At 43.7% G+C, this 21,834-nt stretch overlaps 1 protein-coding gene across 3 annotated transcripts in view; it reads left to right on the top strand.

Moving 5' to 3' along the window:
* PAM (peptidylglycine alpha-amidating monooxygenase) overlaps positions 1–21,834 on the top strand; it is a 780,628-nt gene that overhangs the window by 702,125 nt on the left and 56,669 nt on the right. For all 3 annotated transcript variants that reach the window (XM_029572646.1, XM_029572654.1, XM_029572664.1), the window contains 2 exons: positions 14,379–14,478; positions 15,317–15,370. In XM_029572646.1, the coding sequence (XP_029428506.1) occupies positions 14,379–14,478; positions 15,317–15,370 (154 nt within the window). The remainder of the gene's footprint in view (positions 1–14,378; positions 14,479–15,316; positions 15,371–21,834) is intronic.

The following is a 21,834-nucleotide window of genomic DNA, read 5'->3' as shown; positions in this document are numbered from 1 at the left end:
AAGGTGGTACGGTAGGGATAGTGAGGGCGGAGCAGGTGGCGCAATTCATAGCATGGGCAAAGGAGTCAGGTTGGTCCAGAGGGGCCACAATAAACCACTTGGCGGGTTTCGCCTTCTTTACGAAGGCACAGGGCTTGGGGGACCCGCTCAGTTTCTTCCTAGTGAAAAAGCTATTGACAGGATGGGCGAGGGAGGTGACATGGCAAGGGGATAAAAGGAGACCCATAACGCACGAGGTCTTGGTAAAAATGTGGTATGCGGTTCAGCAGGTGTGCACCGAGCCATTGGAGGCAGCATTGTTTAGGGCGGCCTTCTGTACGGCGTTCTTCGCCGCCTTAAGGGTAAGTGAGCTGGTGGCACCATCTAAGAATGATGCTGGTAATAACGGCCTATTATATAGCAACGTGCAGGTACACGAACGGTTATCAGGCTTCGGATACACAAATCCAAGACCGATCAGAAGGCGAGAGGGGTGGACATACAACTGGTGAAGGCGGGGGCGCAGGTAACCTGTCCGGTAAGGAACATAAAAAATTACGTGCGCGCCAGGCCTAAGGGGGGGGACCACTTTCTGGTCCACGGGAATGGAGTACCGCTGACCAAGTATCAGTTCACAGCGGTGTTGCGCATGGTATTGGAACGCATAGGTTTGGATCCAAGGGAATATGGAACTCATTCATTCCGGATCGGGGTGGCGACTAGCGCGGCGCAAGCGGGGTTGCCGATGGAAACCATTCGCAAAATTGGGCGATGGCAATCCGCAATTGTTAAGAGATACGTGAGGCCGGATTCCGTGCAATCAGTGAACTAATTCTGTTAATTTCACCCGCAGATACATGGAGCCAGTTGAAGGTAGCATGGATAGTGGGACACTCCTTCGTGAGATGGGCAGCCAAGCGGGCGCAGGAAAGGACATATGGCCTACATTTGGGCCTGGCCCCGAAAGGGGTCAGGCTAAAATGGCTGGGGAGGTCAGGGATGAAGTGGGCCCAGCTATTGACAGAGCTGCATCGCAACTTGGGGCTGTCGCGTCAACCGGACGCGATAGTCATCCACCTAGGGGGAAACGATATGGGGGCGCATACAGCCAAGCAGTTAATCGACATGATAAAAGGGGATTTAGCAGCGATCAAGGAAATGGCGCCGGGGGCTACCCTCATATGGTCGGACATCATACCGCGGATAAAATGGCAGGGCAGCAAGCTATGGGGAAGGGGCAGAAAGAAAATTAATAGACAGGTGGGGCTATGGGCTCAGCAAAACGGCATACATCCAATTAGGCACGATTGGGCAGACGAGCCATGCGCAGGCTTATATCGGGCAGATCAGATACACCTGTCTGACATTGGCTACGATATCTTTAATAACGCCATACAGGAAGCATTAGAGCGGGCCTTGGTGTAAGGGAGGGGGAAGTTGGGTGGGCCGCAGCAATGGGGGGGGGGGGCCCGGGACAAGTTGGCCCTGTCCTGGGCTGGTGGCGGGGGTACCCGAGCCGGAAGGTGGAGGGGGACTTCGAGGACAAGGTCGGAGTGGACCGGAAGTCCTCGGGAAAGAAAAGGGGCGTGTATTGGGCGTGGGCAGCCCGGAGGAATGGCCCCCCGGCTATGGCACGGCAGGGGGCCGTAAGATGGTGGCGGACTGGCTTATCACGGCGGACGCCTGTTTGGAAGCCCGGATCACAGGATCGGTGAACACTGACGGCTCGGGTGCCGGAAATTATAATATGTTAATTTGTGTTAATGAAATTAATAAATGCTGCGGCCTTGTTTTCACCAAAACGGAGTTTGTGTAATATATATTGGGGTCCGGTAAAACGGACGGGGGAGGCGGGGGGACGGACACGGAAGTGCAAGCTGCCCATGTTAGTAGGGGCCGAGTCGCGCCATGCGGGGAGGGCCCCCCTTTAACATGGCGCTTGCCGAGGGGAGGGCCCCCCCCGCCGGTTTCCTTCCCCCCCCTCCGACGACGCTCACCTGGGGGACCGGGAGGCCGCGCGGCGGCGCGGCGGCGCAAGGGCGGCACGGGTCCGGAAGTGGGGCGTGAGCGCAAGTGCGGCCCGGCAAGGCCGCGGCATCGTGGGGGCGGGGGAGGAGCGTGATGACGCGCGCGGCACGGCGAGGCCGCCGCGTCATCGCGCGGGTGACGTCAGCCTCGCTGGTATCGCGAGGCTGGCGCCCCCCCCCCTTTTAACCAGCAGCGAGCGCTGAGCCCGGTCTTTTTCCGGGACAGCGCTCGCAATATTCCCCACCCACCCACCCAGACTAGCAGGACTGAAGGGACCGAAGGGGAGGGTCGTGAAGCATAGGGAGCAGTAGGGGCGAGGTTGATGTTAATAAAATGTTGTATATGTTTGACATTAGTCGCAGCAGTGGCGGGGGTACCCGAGCCGGAAGGTGGAGGGGGACTTCGAGGACAAGGTCGGAGTGGACCGGAAGTCCTCGGGAAAGAAAAGGGGCGTGTATTGGGCGTGGGCAGCCCGGAGGAATGGCCCCCCGGCTATGGCACGGCAGGGGGCCGTAAGATGGTGGCGGACTGGCTTATCACGGCGGACGCCTGTTTGGAAGCCCGGATCACAGGATCGGTGAACACTGACGGCTCGGGTGCCGGAAATTATAATATGTTAATTTGTGTTAATGAAATTAATAAATGCTGCGGCCTTGTTTCACCAAAACGGAGTTTGTGTAATATATATTGGGGTCCGGTAAAACGGACGGGGGAGGCGGGGGGACGGACACGGAAGTGCAAGCTGCCCATGTTAATTATTGTTAATTTTGACTTTATAACACCTGTCTTGGAGGAAGGATTTAAACCAACTGAGAATGGTGTCTTTGATTCCTATCTCAGTTAGTCTGTTAAGGAGGATCTCATGGTTAACAGTGTCGAAAGCCGCTGATAAATCAAGGAGAATAAGGAGGCAAGGTTGTTTTTTCTCCCGGTTGAAAAGAATGTTGTCAGCTAGAGAAATTAGTAAGGATTCTGTGCTACGGTTTTTGCGGAAGCCAAATTGTGAAGAAGCTAGAATGTTGTTGTCATTTAGGAAATCTGAGAGTTGATGGTTTACTATTCTTTCGAGGATTTTGGCAATAAAAGGGAGATTTGCTATTGGACGGAAGTTTGCTAAATTTTCAGGAGATAGATTAGGTTTTTTTAAAAGAGGTTTCAGAATGGCGAGTTTGAGTGGGGTAGGTACTAAGCCCTGCATTAGGGAGGCATTAATGATTTGAGCGATTGGTTTAGCGATAACTTTGGAGCATGCTATGAGAAGGTTAACAGGAATAAAATCAAGAGGGTGGGAGGATGGTTTAAGTTTCTTAATGATGTTTTCAACCTCAATGGAGGAAGTTGGTTCGAAGGCCTCCAGACTTGTGGCTTGTGATGAAGAAGAAGAGAGAAAATTATGATATGGAGGATTTTTTTAAGGTCCTTTATTGGGTTCAGGAGGTTGGAAATTTTTTCCTTAAAGAAAGTGGCCAGTTCTTCAACTTTGTTTGCAGCATTTTCTTCTGGAATGACGGAAGTGGGTGGATTGGTGAGGGCAGAGACCAAGGAGAAGAGAGCTTTAGGGTCATAAATGAAGTGGTGTATTTTTTGGGAATAAAAATCTCTCTTTACCTGGAGGATGGAGATCCTGTATTGGTGCATGGTGGTTTTGTAGGCTGAGGTGTTAGCACTGGTTGGGTTTTTTCTCCAGATAAGTTCTTTGTTTCTGAGTTCTCGCTTTAAATGTCTAAGTTCTGGTGTGTACCATGGCTTTTTCTTTTCTTTGTTAGAGTTACTAGTTTTGGAAACTACAGGGCAGGTCAGGTCAGCAACTTTTTTTGTTATAGTGGACCAGGATGTGAGGGCTGAGTTGGCATCTGATATATTGAGATGTTTTAGTTCTTCAGATAGAAGTGAGTTGAGGGTATCCTGGTTGCATAATTTTCTGAGTTGTATCGATGTTTTCTGTGAGGTTGTAGGGCTTGGATGGAAGATGGATAAGGAGGTAGTGATTAGTTTGTGATCAGACCATGGGATTGGTAAGCAAACTGCTTGAGAAGAAACGGTAAGAAATTGGTTGATGAAGATTAGATCAAGCGTATGTCCTGCTTTATGGGTGGGTTCGTTTATTAATTGTTGAAATCCCATGAGGTTGAGAGTGTTGATGAAAATTTCGCAATTGGAGGACCAGGGTGTAGCATCCACATGAAGGTTGAAATCTCCAAGTAGTATAGCCGGAGTATCTGAGTTGATGTGTTTGGCGATACATTCTATTAAATGAGAAGGGTCTGATTCTAGATGGCCTGGAGGAGCATATATGAGACCTATTTGCAAGTGAGGAGATTTAAAGACAGCAAATTCGAGAGAGGGGGATGAGTTGGTTGTGTGAAGGGATAAACCTAGGCTTTTTTTGGATGCTAATAACAGACCACCTCCCCGTTTTTTTGGTCTGGGTACCGAAGAGATATCATATGATTGTAGAGGAAGTTGGTTGATTAAGACTATGTCCTCTGGTTTTAGCCAGGATTCTGTGATGGCACATAAATCTGGTTGCTCTTCAACAAGATAGTCATGAAGTAGGTGTGTTTTTTTAGTTAGAGATTGAGCATTCAGTAGGGTTATTGAAAAAAGGGAAAGACCAAGGAATTGGTTTAGTGGAGAGAGCATGATTGGTAGGAGCCTTTTATGTTTCGTTTGAGGTACAGAAGGTGAAGCTTGTTTATTTGCTGGGAGTCTCCTACTTTTGTACATAATAGGAATGGCATTGATTCTCATGGTTAATAAAGTGAAGCTGAGGATAAAATAGGAAGCAGAGAGAAAAAATAGAATGTAGTTGTAGACATTTACTAATAACAATTAGTGTGGAGGTATATCAATAAAGAGAATCAAAGTAAAACGTTTTGGGCTTTACTTGGGCTTTACTTGGGGCTGTACGAAGGGGCTTTACTTGGGGCTGTACGAAGGGGCTTTACTTGGGGCTGTATGAAGGGGTGTCGCGCGCCAAAGGCACGCGACACCGGAGTGAAGGAAAATTTAAAGTCCTTTCTGACTCCCTGATTGGCTGGTGATGTAAGTGGGAGGGACAGCAGAAAGAGATGAAGAACATAGTCATTCACTTAGCTATATTAGGCCACTTACTGCGTGAAAAACGCAGTTTTTACACTGAAAATGGCCTAACTCTGGGATAACATAAAATGTGTGAAATATCTCATGTTATTCCAGGTCTGGCAGTGCGCATATTTAATTGAACTCATCAGAATGCAAATGCATGCTAATGGGCTCATTTCTGCCCTAAACTATGCTAATCACAGGCTGTGTTATTTGACTTGAACTTAGCTACAATTTAACTACAACTCCTAATTTCCCACAGGTGGATTGGGATGCTAGTATACATCTCGATAGACCTGTGGCCTAGCCTTAAAGGGGCCACTAGAATGTACCCCCATACCAATGATATAAAAACCCTCAGGGGTCTGCATAGACCCCCACTATACCACCACCACCCCACCGGGCTGCCCTTGCAGGCATCCTATTTAAAAAAAAATTAATAATATTTTTATATGCTGGCGGCAAGACCCACCCTGCCCCCAACCTCACATCACTGCCAACACCCGGTCCCGGGAAGCTGGGAGGATGGGATTCTTGCCCCAATCCTAAGCGCCCCCCCCTTGTTTTAAAAAAAATTGTCCTGATGACCCAATGGACCACCCCATACCACGTCCTTACCCATCAAAATCTCCTTGGTGGTCTAGTGAACCCCAAAGCCCACTCCCTCGGACACCCCATTACCTTAATAAATAGGCTCTGGTAGTCCAGTGGAGGCCAGGAGTGCCCACTAAGCTCTGGGCCTGGGCAGCAGTCATTTTCCAAAATGGAAAAATACCACAAATTAATGAATGGCCTCGAAGTAAGGTCATGTGATTTGTTGAAACAATGCAAAGTGAAAATTCCAGAGGCAAAATTTGAACTGAGAAATATATTTCTCTCTATTTTCCATGATTCTCTGTGGAAAATACAGAGAATCGTGCTTGAAAGAGAGAACTAAAAGTAATATTGTCAGTGGAAAGCACTATTCCTTCCTGAGGACCAATATATTTTTTTTCCATTTTTGGATGAATGCGGCAATTGTGGTATTTGTTTAATGACTCACTGGGGTTCATCATCAATAGTGCCGTTAGTTTAACTCATTTAGGGGCCGATGCAGTATTTGTGCATAGAAAACTGGCATAAAATTTGCTGCATTACAACCAGCGCATTAGCCACGCAGGAAAGTTTTTGGATCTCAGATATTAGCTAATAGCCTCCTCTACGTGGAATTTACATGTGGTGAGTGCTATTAGCTGCACGGTGGTTTGGAAGCGCTAATCCGCGTATTGCATCGAGGGTTATGGACGCTCATCCGGTCGCATGTTAAGCCATGTGCCAGCCACAGTGCATGGTATTGCATTGACCCCTTAGCTAGGGGACCAGAGAGGTGGAGATTGTTGGACCTACCATTTGGTTCAGCCCCTCCCTTTGAGGGTGCTGGGACCAACGTCTCCCTGGTAAGGAAATAAAAGCAGCTCTCTCCTGAGAACTTTGGAGGCAGTTTGGAGGAAGTGCAGGAGGTTTTTTTCCTTTGTTGTATTTTTTTGGAGGAAGCTGCCCTTCCTGTCCACTCACTGACTGGTTGGGGTTTCCTCCAGAGTTGTTTTGGGATTTCAGAGATTTTTTTGTTGTTGTAAGAAGCCTGCAAGACCCCCCTGGTTGTTGTCTAGAGAGATGACATGTGGGAAACTTTCCCTGGGGAGCCCAGGATAAGGAAGATCTGCCCCTCTGAAACCTCCTGGAGGACAGCGGTATGGTGGTGACCCAACGCAGAGAACTTCCGATTTTTTTTTTTAATTCAGTTTTTGGGAAGAGAATTTTGGTTGAAAGAACTGGGAGGAAGGGTTTGGCTGCCCCCTCCTGCCCTGGAGAAGGCTCATCAGAGAGCTGTGTGTTCCTGTATGGATCGCTTCCATCTAGGGATTTGGAGAGAGACTTCTGGAGAACTTGCGAGTAAGATCAAATTTGAGTCTTCACCCTGGGAGAGAGGAAATTGGTTTTACCAGCATTGGAGGGGTTTTTTCCTGCCCACCTAGGAACCTCATTGTATCCATGCCCCGGAGGCAAGGGTTTCTGCCCCTGGTAGTGAGAAACCTTCGCACAGGTAGAGGAAGTCCGCTTGTGAACAGAGAAAGATCAGCTCTGCGGTGCTATGAACTGTTTGAACTGTGCCATTTACTTGTCCGATTCACCTTCAGTAAAGTTTGCTTTTGGACACTCACAGCTGGTAAAGGATTTATACCTCTCCCAGAGGAAAGAGTGGGCTGTGTCTCACCCCTGCCACTCCGGGTCTTGAAGGAGGAATTTCTTCCCTGACCAATAAAAAATCTAAGCCCCAGGGAAAGAGATTTGTGAGAGAGCCTGCCCCAAGAACTATAAATTCTTTTATGGCTCCATTGGTGTTTAGCCAATGGTTGGGCTTACATTTGCTTTTTCTAGAACAGATCAGAAAGAAATTCAGGATAGTGCTGCAGCATGCCATGGATCATTGCCTGTTACCTGAGATCCTGATTGCCGCAGAGAGGGTAATTCATTTTATGTTAGGTTATGTATCTTTTCTGTTACAAACTTAGGGCCTAATTTGTTAAGGCCCTTTTCCTATTCTATGTCTATGGGGAATAAAGCTTTAGTAAAGTAGGCCCTTAGTGTGCCACAGTTAACGTTATAGTACTTCTGTAAATTATATCCAGTAGTCTGCTGTGGAAAGCTGTTTTGAAATGACGAACTTTAAACAATAGGACATGGCTCTGAAAGTCTTTCTGCTCCCTCTCAAGTCTTTCGTTGGACTGTTGGTATATGTCTTCACTGCCAAACACTACCATTAGAAAAAAGTAATATTTATAGAGTTTTGATAGATAGATAAATTTGCCCACGTTGTATATTTTAAATAACATTAGAAGGCTAAGAGTATCTCTAACAAACCATCTTTGTATATCTGAAAGTGGGTTTTTTTTTTTTTTTGGCACAGTGTGTTAATTGCCTATGCATCAGGCCATAGGTGATGTACAAGAATTAAAGCATGCATAAATCAGTTACTACCAAAACAATGACATCAGCCTCAAAATAAAACAACATAGAATGAACTTGCGTTAATAAAACACAACAGCTCTTACAGTCCAACATTACTACCACCAGCAAGACAGCAGACTATAGCAAAAGCAATACGAAGACCACAGCAAGCAAAAATATGGCTGCTTTTAAAGAGGAATGTTTTTAATTAGGATTTAAATGTTTTTAAACAATCCTGTTACCTGATATCTGTGAGCAGTAAGTTCCAAATGGTGGGGGGGTCTACGATGAAAAAAAACATGCTCCAGTGTCACTGTCAGGCGAGCCTGTCATGCCGTGGGAATATCCAGGAGGCCTGTTTACTGGGTTCCTTCCTTCTCTTCTTTCTTCCAGCAGGATGTTAGGAATTAAGAAGGGAATGAAAAATAAAATGGAGGATGTCATCATGCCTCTGTATTGCTCCATGGTGAGACCACACCTTGAATACTGTGTGACGTTCTGGTCACCGAATCTCAACAAGGATATAGCTGCATTGGAGAAAGTGCAGACGGGCGACCAAAATGATAAGGGGCATGGAATGGCTGCCCTATGAGGAAAGACTGAAGAAGTTAAGGCTGTTCGGTTTGGAGAACAGACGACTGATGGGGGGTGGGGGCGATATGATAGAAGTCCTCAAAAATCATGAAAGGACTTGAGCAAGTTAATGTAAATTGGTTATTTACTCTCTCAAATAACAGAAGGACCAGGGGGTACTCCAGGAAGTTAGCAAGTAGCTCATTTAAAACAAATCAAAGTAAATTCTTTTTCTCTCAGCGCTTAGTTAAGCTCTGGAATTCATTGCCAGAGGATGTGGTTACAGCAGTTAGTGTAAATGGGTTTTAAAAAGATTTGGATAAGTTCCTAGAGGAAAAATCCATAAACTGCTCTGATGGTAATTAATAAGCAATAGTACTTGTGATCTATCTAATGTTTGGGTACTTGCCAGGTACTTATGACTTGGATGGGCCACTGTTGGAAACAGGATACTGGGCTTGATGGACCCTTGGTCTGACCCAGTATGGCATATCTTATGTTCTTATGTTATGTTCTTATGTACCGGCACATACACCCTGAAAAAAAGCTCCAATGATAACAATAACAAAATAAAGGAAAAATTCCAGGATCGTTTTGAAAGCTGGCTCATGATGCCAGAATTCCAATAAAAGGTACTGGTACCTTTTCCTCCATCTGTTTGATTTACCCTGTAGTCTCTTAACATGTATCCTGCATGTGTGTGCTGGCACCTTTTTTTTTTTTCTTTCCCCCAGAAAGAAAGCTATGGTATCATCTGGGTACTTGCCAGGTTCTTATGGCCTGGATCGGCCACTGTTGGAAACAGGATGCTGGGCTTGATGGACCCTTGGTCTGACCCAGTATGGCATGTTCTTATCTTTTGTATAGTGCGTAGAATTTGTATAGACTCCCACTCTTCCTAGTCTGGTCATTGCATCAATGGTCCTGAGCCTGGAAGCGATGCACCAGGGTTCCAGAACCCTCTATCATGGAATGTAAATCTTGCTGCCAGATATCATCCTTAAGTGACCATGATTCCTCCTTCTCCCCCCCCCCCCCCCCCAGGCTGTGAAAGCTGCCTTGGCAGCATCCTCAGCTGACTTGGGGTACAGAAGGTCCAATTCAGGAATTGAACCAGGGACCCGCCACATAGCACTCCCACGAGGCTGGCCGAAAAGTGTACTAATTTTATAAAATTTTGACATTGAAAATTTGTCTTAGTGGCTAAGGAATATTAAACATCTACGGCCAATTTGCCAAAGCTTTGTGTTTACTTTAGATCTTACTGTAACAATTTTGTGCTGTGTTTAAATATCATGTTTTGGGGATATATATATATATTTCACTAAAAAGGCAAAATGTGAGAAAATGCCTAGGTGCTTGCTAATGAATAAATAAGAACCTAAGAAACTGTCATGCTGGGTCAGACCAATGGTCCATCAAGCCCAGCATCCTGTACCTAATCACCAAGAAGATCCCATGCTGCTGATGCCAGTAATAGCAGAGGCCATTGATAGCAGGTAATGGACTTCTCCTCCAAGAACTTATCCAAACCTTTTTTAAACCCATCTACACTAACTGCACTAACCACATCCTCTGGCAACAAATTCCTGAGCTTAATTGTGCGTTGAGTGAAAAAGAATTTTCTCCGATTAGTCTTAAATGTGCTACTTGCTAACTTCATGGAGTGCCCCCTAGTCCTTCTATTATCCAAAAGTGTAAATAACCGACTCACGTCTTCTCGTTCAAGACCTCTCATGATTTTAAAGACCTCTATTCTATCCCCCTCATCCGTCTCTTCTCCAAGCTGAACAGCCTTAACCTCTTCAGCCTTTCCTCATAGGGGGCTGTTCCATCCCTTTTATCATTTTAGTTGCCCTTCTCTGTGCCTTTTCCATTGCAACTATATCTTTTTTGAGATGCGGCGACCAGAATTGTACACAATATTCAAGGTGTGGTCTCACCATGGAGCGATATAGAGTCATTATAACATTTTCCGTTTTATTAACCATTCCCTTCCTAATAATTCCTAACATTCTGTTTGCTTTTTTGACTGCTGCAGCACACTGAGCCGACGATTTTAAAGTATTATCCACTATGATGCCTAGATCTTTTTCATGGGTGGTAGCTCCTAATATGGAACATCATGTAACTACAGCAAGGGTTATTTTTCCCTATATGCAGCACCTTGCACTTGTCCACATTAAATTTCATCTGCCATTTGGATGCCCAATCTTCCAGTCTCCCAAGGTCCTCCTGTAATGTATCACAGTCCGCTTGTGATTTAACTGCTCTGAATAATTTTGTATCATCCACAAATTTGATAACCTCACTCGTATTCCTACATCTATTTTTTGTTGCCCAGTTCAGTTGGACTCAGCCTCTTTTGGTCTAAGGTACTATGAGCCTTCATTTGCAACAACCTGGGAGCTTTTCCCCTATTGTACATCTGCCATCTGCAAGTCAGCCAGCCTCCCTGTGACAGTCCTCAACTGGGGTTCTCAAACTCTTTCTGGAACTCAGTTAGTTTGGACCCTAATTCCAGCCTTTAGCTGTTGCAATTGCACAATAACTGAGAATCCCGCCCCCTCAGGGACTGTGATCATTACCCCTGCAGAATCCCAAGTCCCAAACAGCCCAGAAATCTAACCTAGAAATCGAATCTGTTTTGCCACTGCGAAAATATATTTTTAAATGAAACATATGTCATCTATTTTTCAGTGCCAAGAAGTGCAGTCATGCATCTGGGGTGTGGTAATCCAAAAGAGTTGTATGTGATGGGGGTGAAGGGCAGTTGTGCACAGAGCAGGAGAGGGACCTTGGGGTGATAGTGTCTGATCTGAAGATGGCGAAGCAATGTGACAAGGCGGTAGCAAAAGCCAGAAGAATACTGGGCTGCATTGAGAGAGATAAAACCAGTAAGGTAAAGGAAGTTGTAATACCCTTGTACAGGTCCTTGATGAGGCCTCACTTGGAGTACTGTGCTGAGTTCTGGAGACCGTATCTCAAAGGGGACAGAGACAGGATGGAGGCGCTCCAGAGAAGGGTGACCAAAATGGTGGTGGGTCTCCATCAAATGACTTATGAGGAGAGGTTGAAGGTCCTAAATATGTATACCCTAGAGGAGAGTAGGTGCAGGGGGAGATATGATACAGACCTTCAGATATCTGAAATGTTTTAATGATGCACAATCAATGACAAATCTTTTCTGTTGTAAAGAAATCAGTAGAACTAGGGGTCACAACATGAAACTCCAGGGAGGATGACTCAGAACCAATGTCAGGAAATATTTTTTTACAGAAAGGGTGGTAGATGCCTGGAATGCCCTTCCGGAGGAGGTGGTGAAGACAACAGTAAAAGATTTCAAAGGGGCATGGGATAAACACTGCGGATCCCTTAAGGCTAGAGTATGTAAATGAAGAAAAGAGTGCATGGGAGTAACTTGCTGGTGTGGCGGTTACTACCCTTAAACCAATAAGGACAACACCAAGAAAACAGAGATACCACCCGGTCCACCCATGAAATCTCAGCACAACCACGAAACCTATAATAGTCATTCAAGAACTTTTTCCTATATATAATAACTATTTATTTATTTATTTATTTATTTAAGGTCTCTTTTATACCGACATCCGTTGACACATCGCATCGGTTTACAAAAAACAAAAACATTTGGGCAGAGCCCTTACATATAACAGCGGAACAAGATTAACTTTTGGGCGGGGCCCTTACATATAACCAATAGAGTACATTAAACAGGGGGGTGAAAACTAGATATAAATATAAATCAATATGAGTAAACCAACTATATACACAGATAGGAGAGTTCAAAGTACAAAAAACAGCAGGCAAATTCTTAGTCTTAACTCGAAGGCATTCATAGTCATAGCTCGAAGAGTATATATTATAGAGGAATTCTCTAAAGGGGAAATTCTAATTTTTCAACTATGATACTATGATACTCTCTGTTAAAACCCCAATGTTACTTTGTCCTCATATATTTTTCCTGTAAACCGTTGTGATGGCAAAACCGAATGACGGTATACAAAACATATTAAATAAATAAATAAAATAAATAAGCCCTTATCCTGTTGTTGCAACTCCATCACTGCTCTCTGCTTCAACAGCAGGGGGAAAAGAAGAAAAGGGAAATTAGATTCAGACAGCAACCAACAAGGACATTGAATTGCACAATCTTGGAAAACCAATAAGCATGGGAGTAACTTGCTAATATGGTGGTAACTACCCTTAACCAATAAGCCTTTATGCTGTTGATGCAAGTCCAACATTGCTCTCTGCTTCAGTGTAAGAGGTAAAGGGGAACTGGACTGAAACAGCAGCCAAAAAAGGACCCGGACTTTGACAGTCTGGGAAACTGATAATTATAAAGGTGGCTTGTAGGGCCAGTAGTTACAACCATAAGCTTGGTGGGCAGACCGGATGGACCATTTGGTCCTTTTCTGCCGTTATTTCTGTTTCTATGAAACTTGCTGTTTTCCCATTCTGTAAGAACAATAGGTAAATAAAGAAGAATGCTTGAGTAGATGTATATTGGTAGATTTTTCTTAGGAAGAGTCAAGTTACAATTTCTCCAGCAATCTCTTCCTCCTTGGCAAGTTGCTTCACACTGCATTGCCTGAGGTTCAAACATAGGAGGTAATTTTCAAAGGCGTTACAAGTGTAAATGCAATATACCATCATAGCATTTTCAAAACCCATTTTCTCATGGTAAGTACATTTAATGCGGGTAAAACCTATTGACAGTTCAATGGCATATATTGTAGCAATTTTCAAAAGCCCACTTACACAAGTAAAGTGCATTTACACATTTAAAATCCAGTTTTGAACGTGTAAATGCTTTTGAAAATTAGCCCCTTTGATTGCAAGCTCTCTGGGAAATAGGGAAATACCTACGGTACCTGCATTTAATCTGCTTTGAAGTATCATGAAAGGTGAAGGTTGTAGAATTGTAGTTTACAGTTAAGCAATGGAGCAAATGGCCTAATTCAGAACAGCCTCCCCGACCAGTACTCTTATTTTGGATAACAGTATGCTAAAATGCAGCCATTTCAGGGTAGCAACAAAGCCATGAAAACAGAAAATATAAACATATTTTTTTTTAAATTGAAACTCCTGTGGTTGTCTGAACCTGACTGCATAACCCATGTGAATGCATTGTGAGTGAGGTCCTATTGTACCTTTGTTTGTGGATTTTGATAGTCAAGGAATGATTGAAGGCAATAAGGTGAATAATTTTATCAGTGCCATCAGAGATTTTATATGCAATATCTACAATTTACTATATACTTTTGATAGTGCCTCAAATTGCTGGGAGCCTCTGTAATCTGGAACTTTCTTCATGCCAATCAGTAGATTTGTTGGTGCTAAGTTTTACCTTGTGACTAAATTGAACAGTTTGCTTTTTAAAGGACAACATTGCAGGATGATAGACAAATTGTCCATGGATCAATAAACCAATAGTATAGCTGGGTTTAAACAAGACATGGACAATTTCTGGTAGGGCAGATCCATTAACAGTTATTAGTCAGGTAGATATGGAGGTTGTCAGCTCTTCCTTCTGGGAGTAAGCAACAGGGAATGAATCTCCCCATTAGGATCTGCTGGGAACTTCCAAGTGACATGGAGTGGCCTGTGTCTGACAGAATGCTTGCCTCATTAGAGCATTGGTCAAACGCAGTATGGTACTTACACTTTTTAACTGTTACTGTGTGTTTTTGCTTTGATAGGGTTTTGTCATGCCCCACGATATTACTGCCTCAGAAGATGGAATTGTGTATGTGGGAGATGCTTTTGCCAACACAGTATGGAAGTTCATGCCTACAGAAAGTATGTTTTAATTTCTTTGCTGTTATATCTCTGCTATTTTCTAACAAAAGAGTGCTTAGTGAATCTGAGATATAGCCAGATGGTAAACGCCTTCTGTTAAATGGGGTAGATTTTCAGAACAATGGGTTTTATTTTATTTTATATAAAAAGATTTCTACCCCACTTCTACAACGCTCGAAGTGGGTTATAGCATAAACATTCATAAAAGTTTACCAGGAAAACAAAATAATACAATGAAACAATTTCAATACAATAAAGCTCAGCAGGTGATATGTACAAATTTACACATGATTAGGCTTCAGTGTCATTCTTCATCTTGAAATAAGGCTTTCACCAAGGTTATTCGGACAGGCTGTATAATAGTGACTTGGATACTGCTTTTCCTGATGAAGTATTGCAGTTATCAGAGGAGAGCTCGGCTCTAGTGACTGGCCATGTCTTAGGTTAGGAAGGAACGTACACAGTAAAATGCGCATGTGCATACACATTAACAAGAAGTGAATATTGTGATATGTGAGTATGTGAGGATCAAAAGTATAGTGTGATTTTACATAAATAAAAATTATGATATACATTTGTGTATGTATATGTGTGTTTGTGATCTTGTCAAGTGCATATCGTGATATATATATGTGTGTGTGTGTGTGTGTATGTATGTGCGCGCACATGTGGGAGTATATTTGAACTTGCATTCTCACTTGAGCATGCTATCAAGACTGAAATAGATCTCAGGTTTGACTGCAGAGAGTGTATTTGACTTGAAATTTCCCAGATAATCATTTGGTTAGGGGTCTTTCTAATGCCTCATGTGGTCTTTACAAGCTGTGTTGTATTGCAGAAGCAGAACATCGTTCAGTGAAAAAGGCTGGAATTGAGATACAAGAAATAACAGGTATGGCTAGCCTAAGAGCATTCAGACCAAGAGCTGAGAGCATTCTGATTTCCTTTGACTTGTCATTTGTCTTTTCAGAGATCTAGAATCACTTTGTGTAGCATAAGATTGAGCTGCTGTACAATACCATTTTTTGAAATTGTTATTGGTGATTACTTATTTGAATGCCAATAGACATAGTCTGTTTCCACCTGTACAAGAGTATTCAAGATGAAATAATGCTGTAATTACAAAGGAGCATTTTAACCTAGCCAGCTCCAAAAGTCAGTACGTTAGGTGCTTCTCTTAAGTATGTTAGTGTAGTGTTTTATACTATTAGAAGGAGAGAATGACATTTTAGAAAATAGTTAGTTTGTACAAAACTTGAAGGTTATGCATATGCCAGTAGAGTTTGATGGTTGTTCAGTAGTTTTGCAGCTTCCCCAATGAGCCTATTCAGGGAGCCCCATGATCCAACAGTGACTCTCATAAGCTGAAAGAGAGCCAGAGAGCACCAGAAGAAACCCCTAAGGCTACATCAAAGATATCTTTCTATAATGTGATCAGGAAGAGGGGTGGCAAATTCTGAAATATTCTTGACCTCTACCAGTACTTTAACTCTATCTGTGTTTCCAAGACCTCCTGCTAGTTGTCCTTGATGGACCAGGAAGAAAGGAATATACATTTTAAGAGACTGCAGATCCTGTCCCTGATCAGGATTTAGGATGGCAGAGCTTTGGATACTTCTAAAACAAGCTGCCTTCCAAAATGCAACTGCTAGATATGAGCAAACTGTGATTGTATGTTTGCAAAGTATTCACTCCGACTGGAAAAAACAGCGCGCACATATGGTTCAGTTGTACACAGGGCAAGTGATGCAGTTACAGGCTGCAGAGCATTCTCCAGTTTGTGTAAGACCCTGCTTATAGGGAATTGCCTGTAGTTCAGCCGCCAATAGTATCTGCACTTCCTGTGGGGTGTTTATTTTTCTCTGGTCCCTGTGGACTGAGCAGAGGATTTCAGTTTTTCTTGGCATCAGAAACTGGAGCATAGCCATTTTGGAGAGGGGTTGATTAGCCAGTTTGGGATGCAGGAGGATCAGAGAAAGAAAGGAAATAGCTGTTTCTGTTCTCAAAAGACAGAACCTAAAGGGATCCAGAATTCAGCTCTGCTCCAGGACAAAGGAGAGGGAGTTTGGAACTCCATCTGCTGTATTCTTTCCTGCTGGAGCTGTGGCCCAAGGGGACTGTATTTTCCCTACTGCCCTGGGCCAGAGTGGCAACTGTACACACAGTGGGGACTTTGATAACCATCCTATGGGAAGAAGATGTTGGTGAGACCTCACTTGGAATACTGTGTACAATTCTGGAGACTGCACCTTCAAAAGGATATAAACAGGATGGAGTCGGTCCAGAGGGTGGCTGCTAAAATGGTCAGTGGTCTTCATTCTAAAGCATATGGGGATAGACTTACAGGCCGCTACAGTAAAAGTTGCGGGAGAGCGGGCGTGCGCACAGGCCACTCTCCTGTGCGTGCGATTCAGTAAAAAAAAAAATTCAAATTAGGGTCCGCAGTAAAAAGAGGCCTAGGGACACTAGCGCGTCCCTAGCGTCTCTTTTTTGACAGGAGTAGCGGCTGTCAGCGAGTTTGACAGCCAACGCTCAATTTTGCCGCGTCGGTTCTCAAACCCGTTGACAGCCACGGGTTCGGAAACCGGACGCCGGCAAAATTGAGCATCCGGTTTTCAACCCACGAGCCGTGGGCTGATTTAAAAATTTTTTTTAATTTTATAATTTTTAGTTATTTTTTACTTTTGGGACCTCCGACTTAATATCGCCATGATATTAAGTCGGAGGGTGTACAGAAAAGCAGTTTTTACTGCTTTTCTGTACACTCTCCCGGTGCCGGCAGAAATTAACGCCTACCTTTGGGTAGGCGCTAATTTCTGAAAGTAAAATGTGCGGCTTGGCTGCACATTTTACTTACTGAATCGCGCAGGAGTAACTAATAGCGCCTGCAACATGCATTTGCATGTTGCAGGCGCTATTAGTTTCGGGGGGGGGGGGGGGGGGGGGGTTGGCCGCGCGTTTGACGCACTATTACCCCTTACTGAATAAGGGGTAAAACTAGCCCGTCGAAAACACGCGGCCAAACGCGGGTTAACAGTACTAAATTGGCCTGTTAAAGAGCTGAACATATATACCCTAGGGGAAAGGCAAGATATGTGATAGAAACATTCAGATATCTCAGAGGTTTCCATGCACAGGATATGAGCCTTTATCAGAGGCTGTGGAACAAGGGGTCATGAGATGAGATTGAAAGGGGGGTAGACTCAGGAGTAAGCTTAGGAAATATTTCTTTACAGAGAGGGTGGTGGGTGTGTGGAACAGCCTCCCAGTTGAAGTGGTGGAGACGACAACAACAGTATCTGAATTCAAAAAAGCGTGGGAGCAATGCAGTGGATCTCTAAAGAAGTGATGAGAATTATAATGCTAAATTAATTGGGCAGATGGGCAGATTGGATGGCCTTTTTCTGCTGTCATGTTTGTATGTTTCTGTGTTTCTATGTTTCATGACCAGTGCTTAGTGGTCACAGTATTAAGTGGTGATGTTTGTGAACCTGCAGGACCCCTCCTTTTAGTATTTTCATGCTCTTTTGCTTGTGAAACCCCCCCGAAAAATCAGTGCTTTTGTTAAGGGGCCTCTAACTAATTCATTCATCCTACTCCAAAGAGACTCAAAGGCGTTAAGGAGCATTGGTTGCCTAACCTAAAAAAACCCCAAAAAACCCTTAAGGGGAAGGATGTTTTGCTTTCCTGTCCTTTCCCTTTTGCTGTCCTCTTCCTATTTTTGTTGGGAGGACTCTGTGGGTTGATTAGGAAAAATAACTTTCCCCATTTATCCAATGGTTGCTGTATAGTCATTTCCATGTTTATTTTGGTATCTCTAAGTAAAAGAGCAAAAAAACTGAACTGTTTCTAGTGTGCGGAAATTCGTGATATTTTCAGATAGAAGGAAAGGGTTTGGGGGGCTGCAGCTATTTGGAGAAAATCCGAAAAGGACTCTAGGGAGCCCCAGACATGGTGTCGGGGTGAGCTGAATACCTGGTTCCCTCCCCACCAGGTCAGTGAACTTGCAACAAATACCCCCTGTTCCTTATTTACTGTTACCAGGAACCTGGGTGTGTGTTGTTTTTTCTAGGGTATTACTGTGCTCCCTTGGCCCTTGTATTAGTAATAGTAAAAATCAGGTTATCCTTGTATGGATCTTTACCACTTTGAGAGCAATTTTCAAAGCATTCTACGCAGATAAATAGCTATTTACCTCATCTATCTGCTGTCTGAGAATTACCCACCCTTGTGTAGGTAAAAGTATGCATGTTTTTCCATAGTGTGTACCTTCTACCCTCACTGAGCAGAGGCATCCATGGGGGTGAGGCTAGTACAGGAACTGCTACTGCCGCTCCGTGCAGTGTTTTGCTGCCGTGAATAAAAAGGCAGCAAAACACTGCACGGAGCGGCAGTAGCCACAGAGGCATTCACGGAGCGGGATGCCAGTGGTTGGTGTCCCACCTTCACGGAGCGGAAGGATGGAGGGCTGCCATCTCCAAAAAAAAAAACAGGGGTGGGTAAGAGTAAGGGGCAGGGGTGTGGCCTGCTTGTTGCAGTGGTTGCTACCCCTAATTGAGCTGGATGTTCACTTGGATGCAGATACGGCGCTGCTCTCTACATTGGTGGTGGGGTGGAGGGGAATTAGGGCTGGAGGGTACTGGAAGCCAATAGTAACAGGTGGGTGATAGAAAAAGATAAAAAAAAAAAAAGGATAAAGTGCGTAGCTTGCTGGGCAGACTGGATGGGCCATTCGGTCTTCTTCTGCCGTCATTTCTATGTTTCTATAATTAGTTCCACTGCTTTAATCATTTTAGGAGTTTTCAGTTTACCTGTAGACATATGTGAATCACAGAGTGCTAGGGAATTTGACAGCAATGTCAGTCATTGGTATGGCCCAATTGATTAACTAGCTTACACAACAAAAGGGACACATTCTGGATTTATTGTTTAGTCCTGTGTCAGTGCATTGTGTACAGCAAGTGAGAGTGAATGATGTCCCATGGTCTGATCATTTCCTGATACTATTTTCTGACAGGTTAGTCATGCACAAAGGTGGTTAAAACCATCAGAACACAAGTTGATTAGATAAATTCCAAAATTATTTATTTCATTTATTGATGTTTGATATTCTGCTTTTTACCACGCATGGTCTCAAAGCTGATTACAATAGAATTAATTATGTAATCTGTTTTAACAGACAACAATGATTGAGCATCTGTACATTTTGAGACATTCATATACAGTTTCTTCATTGTTGGCCTAGAAATAGGAATACCTGTGGTAATTAGGTTGTTGGACAGGAGGTTTCTCTTGGGAATGCTTGGCTAAAAAGCCATGCTTTCGCTTTTTTCCTAAAGGTGAGGTAGATGAGCACTAAATGTTTAATAGAAGCATGTTCCACCTCTTTAGTGCATAACAGCTGAAGACTTGAAGTCTAGTGCAGGATAGTCTGACAAGGAAGATGCAGAATATAAGAATTGTAAGTTAAATAAATAACCCAGTAGTTTGTTTAAGACATGATTGTAGTCTAGTTGTTATGTTCTGTGTTTTTGTTGAATGTTGTTATATGCTTAATAAATAATTTTGATAAATACACTTAATAAATAATTTTGAATATAAAAAAAATAGCCCAGTGGTTCAGGATGTCTCAGAATTGGTTATTAATTAGTATAGCAGGCTAGCTGCTTTATATGATAGAGTAGCCCTTGAGAGAAAGGTCCAAAAAAGAGAAAATAATGGGTGTCCTGTCGTTTAAACAAGATCTGGTTAATAAAATATAACTCTATAAGGTGGCACAACACTGATGTAAAGGAAAATTCTCCATCAACAAGCAGGACTGAATTAGCCATGACATGTGGAGTGACATCATCTGATGGCACCAATGGACCCATCTTCTCCAGCTCAGTTAAGTTTTACTACGGAGCATGCATGGGAGTTCCCCGTATGTGCTGCCTTGTGAGCCTCTCTTTTTTTTTTTATGTCTTGAAGTTCTTTATCTTTCTGCTTTTGCATTCTATTTTCAGTTTTTTCTTTTTGACTCGCTGTCTCGGTAGACCCTCAACAGTACTTTGCAGAAAGAAGAAAAGTGCGAGATGTCAGATTCTAAGAGGGCCACACCCACTAGTTTCAAGGATTGTCTGTGGCTGTAAGATTATTTACTTATTTATTTGATTTATATTCTGCTTTTTCAGGTACTTCAAAGTAGGTTATATTCAGGTACTGTAGGTATTTGTGTCCCCAGAGAGCTCACTGTCTAAGATGTCCATCACAGATGGCCATGACATTTGCTATAAGTGTCTGGAACATAATCATGACTCCACCAACTGCTATCATTGTGAGAGAATGTTGCTTAGATCCCAGCAGAATTGAGGATGGAAGATAGTGGAACTCCACAGGGTGGTCAGTAAATAGAACCATTCTTCTGTTTAGCGTTAGACCTCTTTTAGCTCCCTCCATGCTGAATCGAGTAAAGATTCCTTGAGCAGGGTTCCCTGCCTATGGTGCCAGACTCTGGATCTGCCATAGCCCCAGAGTCGAGCAAGGCACGGAAGTGCTGAACACAGGAGTTGGCGCACTGAGGGGGCATACTCCCGAGCCTCGTCTCCTCCTGGTGAGGTTGCTGAGGAATCCTTCTGTTTAGAACTGGGAGCAATATAAATGGTATTCTTAGGCAAGAAGTATGGCATCCATAGTGGTGGCCAGAAGATTGCTTTGGTTCTGCAGCTATTCTGTGGTTTCAATATCTAAGTCTAATTTGACAAAGCTTCCCTTTAAAGGCAGTCATTTATTTGGTGAAGATCTTGAAACAAATGGGCAAGACTTGAGGTGAGTCCAAAGTACCAAGACTTCCAGAAGATAGGCCAAAGGGATCTTCGCAGTCAGTCCTGATCTGTAGTAGATTTTGGAACAGTAGATTTCAGCAGGGACATTTGTCTGGTGGTCAGAAGACTCTGCCCTTTGGCATATTTCACTCAGCTAAAAGAGTCTCTAAGGAGACTTCCTAAGGGACTGCCAGTTCCTCACATAACTCCCAATGAGGTCTTGAGGGCCCAGTCTCTAATTCCAGAGATTTGTGACCACCTGTCAAAATTTTATTGGTGTTGGGTCCAAATCACTTCAGATCAAAGGATATTAGAAATAATTTAAGATGGTAATGCCTTGGAATTTTCCTATCCTTTTTTCAACACTCTTGTGTTTCCCCGTGTCACACTGTCCAAAAGTGATCAGCGATAAAAGCAACCCTCAGGAGACTTCTCTCTTTGGGAGCAGTGATACCTGTTCTGAAACACCAGTAGGGTCTGGGATGGTATTCAATTTATTTTGCTGTTCCTAAGAAGGAAGGAAGGATCCTTGCATCCCATTCTGGATTTAAAG

This window comes from Rhinatrema bivittatum, chromosome 1, assembly GCF_901001135.1.
Source record: "Rhinatrema bivittatum chromosome 1, aRhiBiv1.1, whole genome shotgun sequence".
NCBI classification, from domain to species: Eukaryota; Metazoa; Chordata; class Amphibia; order Gymnophiona; family Rhinatrematidae; genus Rhinatrema; species Rhinatrema bivittatum.
Note: the sequence above shows the minus strand (reverse complement) of the source record. Positions and strands in the feature narration are given on the sequence as shown.